The sequence below is a fragment of the Pseudochaenichthys georgianus genome, chromosome 16, assembly GCF_902827115.2.
Source record: "Pseudochaenichthys georgianus chromosome 16, fPseGeo1.2, whole genome shotgun sequence".
NCBI lineage: Eukaryota > Metazoa > Chordata > Actinopteri > Perciformes > Channichthyidae > Pseudochaenichthys > Pseudochaenichthys georgianus.
The window spans coordinates 11,836,006-11,840,922 of record NC_047518.2 but is presented as its reverse complement, the minus strand read 5'-3'; the positions used below and the strand labels follow the sequence as shown (position 1 = coordinate 11,840,922).

Here is a 4,917-nt window from a genome sequence, read left to right as displayed (position 1 = left end):
CTAAAGTAAACATCATCAGGTAATCATATTAGCGTCGGACAAATCACCCCCCCGGGAGCTCGGTGGTATGTGTGTGTGTGGGTGGGTGTTTGGAGCAAGAGAGAAACAGGGAGCGGGGATGTCATCCGACCATGCCATATTAGTCTTCAGGAGGTTGTTTTGACTACCAGGCCAGCTTTAAAGCCCCCCCCCTTCACCAGATACAGCTGTGCTTCCACATCCAGCCGATTCCTACCAATTCCACTCATTTGGTGGATAATCCAATTGTAATGCATGAAACGTTTTTGATTAAGATTATTTCATGTTGCCACTTTTTCTCACCTGCCTCGAGCACTTTAACTTCCACTGATAAATGCCATCAAGTTTCCAAGGCACCTCCCAGGAAACACCGGAGAGCACTTGACTCATCCAGCCGTTTGTTTTGTAGTTTGTGTTTGAAGAAAGCTAAATAACAGCGATGCCTTGGGAGGCCCAATGTTCCCGAGGCTGTGGGGAACACATTCACTTCTAAGAGAGACGATTTCATGTGTCGGACGGAAACGTTGGATTGAAGTCATTTTAGGCAATCCAGACTGCAGCCTTAATTTAATCAAACTTGTTTTGCAGTCTGTGATTTATGACTTGTGATAACACATCTATTGTTAACTAGTTATTGTATTGCATGATGGGGGGTGTATATTAGGGCTGTGCATCTTCACTGGTCTCACGATTCGATTCGATTACGATTATCCTGTCAACGATTCGATTCGGTTCGATATCCCGGTGCATCACGGTGCATCACGATTCATACCAATGCGTTGCATCCTCAATTTTCTATATTACTGCACATGGCTTATTTTTCATCAATGCATACATGCAGTAAATACATATGAACTCTCTTTTTATTATTTAGAAAGTGCTTCAGAAATCAATTACATAAATGTCTTGACATTAATTTATAAACCAAAATAAATGAATTGTATAGGTCTAGCCTCCGTGTGTGAAGTTGTTCCATTCTCAATGTCCTGAATGTGGCATCACACACAGGACTTGAGTCTGAACACAGCAGACAACAGGAGTATTTACAACAGCATATACAAACAAAAATACTGCATGTGGGTGCACACTTACATTCTCTGTCTTACTGTTACATAAATCCCATGAATGTATGAGATTAAATTAGCTTCATTATATCTCAGTGATTAAGTGAATAACAACGTTTCTATCGGGTCACTATCAGCCTGTCACTCATTATTTTCAGGGAGGGGGCGGGGCTTGGAGTAACGGAGAGGAGACGGTGATCGCGGAAGCTTTTTTCCTCCTGCCTTCACAAACTTTACACACGTATATATCGTCTGCAAATTGCTAGAGGACATTCATACTTTGCAATCCAAGACTTAATTAAATCCACCAAAAACCTGACATGATTGTAACGCGATTATTTTTGAAAAACATAAATCCCTCCCTGTGTCTCTGAGCCGCAGCGACATGCACGGAGTGATTCAGAGCGGGTCCTGCTGTTGTCGGTTCTGGACTGGTGTTCTTGTGTTGGTGGATAAAGCAGACTGCTCAGTGTTGCTGTGCCGCTGTCACGTATGTTCCCTGATCTCTGCGTCACCGACCGATTTGATATTAAAGTGACAGAAAAAACGTTATAGTAAAGCCGCGGCCGGAAAATCAGGAAGCAACGTTACTACTCTATAACCGATTATCTTCCGTCACTGCATCGAGACCGAATCGTCCACGTCCGCATCGCAATGCATCGTAGAAACGATTATTTTCAACACCCCTAGTGTATATATATACTATCGCCTAAAAGTCACATTAATATATTTATTTTATGTGAGTTTTGGACTTTCCAGTAATTAGCTAAACAGTTAAAATGTAAACGCAACTATAAAACCAAACTGTTTTTAGGAAAACATATAAAGTACAGTACATTGTCGAGAATAATTGTCCTGGTACGTTCTGTATCAGTACATGGTGGATGTGTTAAAGAAAATGTACAAAACCTAGTAACAAGTCAAGTGATTGCAATGCATTGTGGTTGATAGTCCACGAACAGACGGAGTGATGGTCATGCTTCATGTGTCGATGACAGCAGTGGTCCTCTGCTGCAGCTGGGGGAGGGATGGCTCCCCTCCATCAGTGGGAGGACTGGTTCCTGTCCAGATCTTATGATCTCACTCTCGCATTACCGCCTGATACCCTTCCAAACACCTACCCACCTTCGTTGATGTCAGTCAAACAGACTTTTTCCAAACACCTACACCTTGTGCACGGTCTGGGAGGAAATGTGTAACAGGTGTTCGGCTGATGAGAGGAAGGGGAGAGTTAGACGATATGAGCAGGGGAAAGAAAAGTCAGGGGAGGACAGGGGTGCAGAGAAGCTCACACATACTCCCGTCAAAACGTTCACCCGGCACCTTTATGTACTTTTACTAATATATGTTGTTTTTTTACATTTTTGTCCATGAAAATCAACCACACTTCCTGTTTTAAAGGCCTACGATCATCTTACAGCCTTCAAATCTAACGTCAGCCCTGAAAAGTCATTAGGACCGGGATGGCGCGTGTTGCATATCACTCGGCGATGAAATCTCTCGACCGCAGCTAGAAAAGCGGGCGGGAGATGGCCTGAGAAGGGAGCGGAGCAGAGGTGAGGTGAGGAGGGAAAATGTGATGTTATTTTTCCTGGCCAGATAGAGAGAGTCTCCTCACCAGCCAGGAAATCAAAAGCGCTCTCTGTTCTGATACCACAGACAAATGAGAAGCATGTCATCCACTCGTGATGTCACTCTTCAGGCTATAATCAACTACTGTACACAATGTGTGTGCAGTCAAGGTTCACTTCTTTCATCAACCACAGTAGAGTTGAGACATTGCAACACGCCACTAACCCCTTTCCCCCATTTCTTTTCTAGTCTAATTGCTTTGCTAAGATGTACTATTCCTGTCGATTGATTTTGGTCTCTGTTTTTTTTTTCCAGAACAAAGAAAGAGACAGGAAGTCGGCCATCAGAAGTTAACAATGGAGACGCAAACCAGTCTCAACTGAAATGCAGCGGCGTTAATGCAACTTGATGACTTTTGATGCATTTCAAAGACTTTTGAAGGACTTCTTCAGCACTTCCAGGACGTTTCAAGGAACTTTACCAAGCTTTTTTTCTTACTTTTTATATCACTTTACAAGAACTTTTTACTTTTTGTCCGGTGTTTTCAAAAACACTTCTGAAACAGTACTTTTAAAGGTCGTTCACATGCTTATCAAAGACCCTGCCCTGCCTTTCAACATGTATAAGAGACGTGTTACTGTATTGTTCAGAGACTCCGAGACTCTTTATTCTAAGGAACTAATGGCACATGATGGAAACACACAGCTTTTGATGTTGTTCTTATGTTCTGTGTGTTATTAATGTGTAAACTGAAATATAAATGTATATTTATGTGACATAACATTATATAATGAAAGTATGTTATTTAACCAATATTGACATTCATTATAAATAATGTATAAAGGTGCAAGAACATTGGCTAATGACACAATTTATGGCATCCTAAAACGCCATGCTGGAATGTTGTGGTATTGGTTATTTCTGATAATCATCTTTGGAAATGTCTAATGCTGGAAGATAACTCAAGATGACCAATAAATTGTTTGTATATCTGGGACTAGATTTCATGTTGATGTTATTTTGTCTTTTCAAATCCTGCCCAGCTCCAACCAATATAAGAGTTTCCATTGAACTAATAAAAGGGTTTCATTAAGTTTGGTCATAAATGGATTTAGAGGAGAAATATTGAAGTCTCAAATACTTTCCTTCTCAAAAGAAACAGAACAGCGAGTAGACGTTTCAGCACACCTGTAGCTAACATCAGCCTAACTTTGACTTTTCTGTCTTTTTCGTTCTTTCCCTACGCTCTCCTTTCTTGCGGTCTTTCTTCTCTTCTGGGGCACAGAGATCAGAGCAGACAGAGAAGGGCCGGGTTTTGAAGATGAGGCGGACAAGAGGGGATTGAGGAGCAGAGGGAAGAAGAAGAAGAAGAAGAAGAAGAAGAAGAAGAAGAAGAAGAAGAAGAAGAAGAAGAAGAAGAAGAAGAAGAAGAAGAAGAAGAAGAAGAAGAAGAAGAAGAAGAAGAAGAAGAAGAAGAAGAAGAAGAAGAAGAAGAAGAAGAAGAAGAAGAAGAAGAAGAAGAAGAAGAAGAAGAAGAAGAAGAAGAAGAAGAAGAAGAAGAAGAAGAAGAAGAAGAAGAAGAAGAAGAAGAAGAAGAAGAATGGAATCTGCAGGTACGGCTGTTTGGACATCTGCCCGTGTCCCCTCGCTGTCCTCTCCTTTACCTTTCCACATGCTCGTTCTCTCTTTCCTCCTCTGCTCTTCCTCTCTTTTCCCTGGAGTGCCACTGGCCAGAGTCTGGCTGGTGATGGCTTTCCAGCCTGTTTAGCCACGCACCACCTACCCTCTCCTTGACTCGTTTTTCCCTTTCATTTCTAACTATCAATGCATCTAATCTTCATTCTTGTTCGTCTTATTTCTTTTCCTGACTACCTTTGACACTCTTTCCATCCTTCTCTTTGCGCATTTATCTAATCCTTTTCTCGAAATCTGTCCACTGCACTCCCTAGGAAAATGATCAGGGCATTAGCAAAGAGGAATGTTCTTCTTTCTTTTTTATTTGTATTGTCGCACATACACATCTCAAAGACCATAATCTTTGTTATTCCTGTCTAGAGACAAGTGTTCTCTGTGTTATGTAATTCGTGATCATTTTAAAGACGGCAAAATAGCACATGCAGAGATGTTACCTGTCTCTCTGGCAGCAAAACTAGCATATCAAGTTTTAGAGAAAGCAAAGTTGACTATTACTGATGTGAGAGAAATAATGATATTTTTCTACAATGTTTTTCATAGTTATTATAGATTTTATTACAAAAATGAC

The 4,917-nt window shown here is 41.1% G+C and overlaps 1 protein-coding gene across 1 annotated transcript in view; it reads left to right on the top strand.

Moving 5' to 3' along the window:
• The window catches only part of LOC117461224 (basic helix-loop-helix transcription factor scleraxis-like), a 12,386-nt gene extending 8,688 nt beyond the window's left edge, over positions 1–3,698 (top strand). The window contains exon 3 of the mRNA XM_034103013.2: positions 2,970–3,698. Coding sequence (XP_033958904.1) covers positions 2,970–3,008 — 39 coding nt within the window. The 3' untranslated portion in view covers positions 3,009–3,698. The remainder of the gene's footprint in view (positions 1–2,969) is intronic.
• Positions 3,699–4,917: the final 1,219 nt, after the last annotated feature.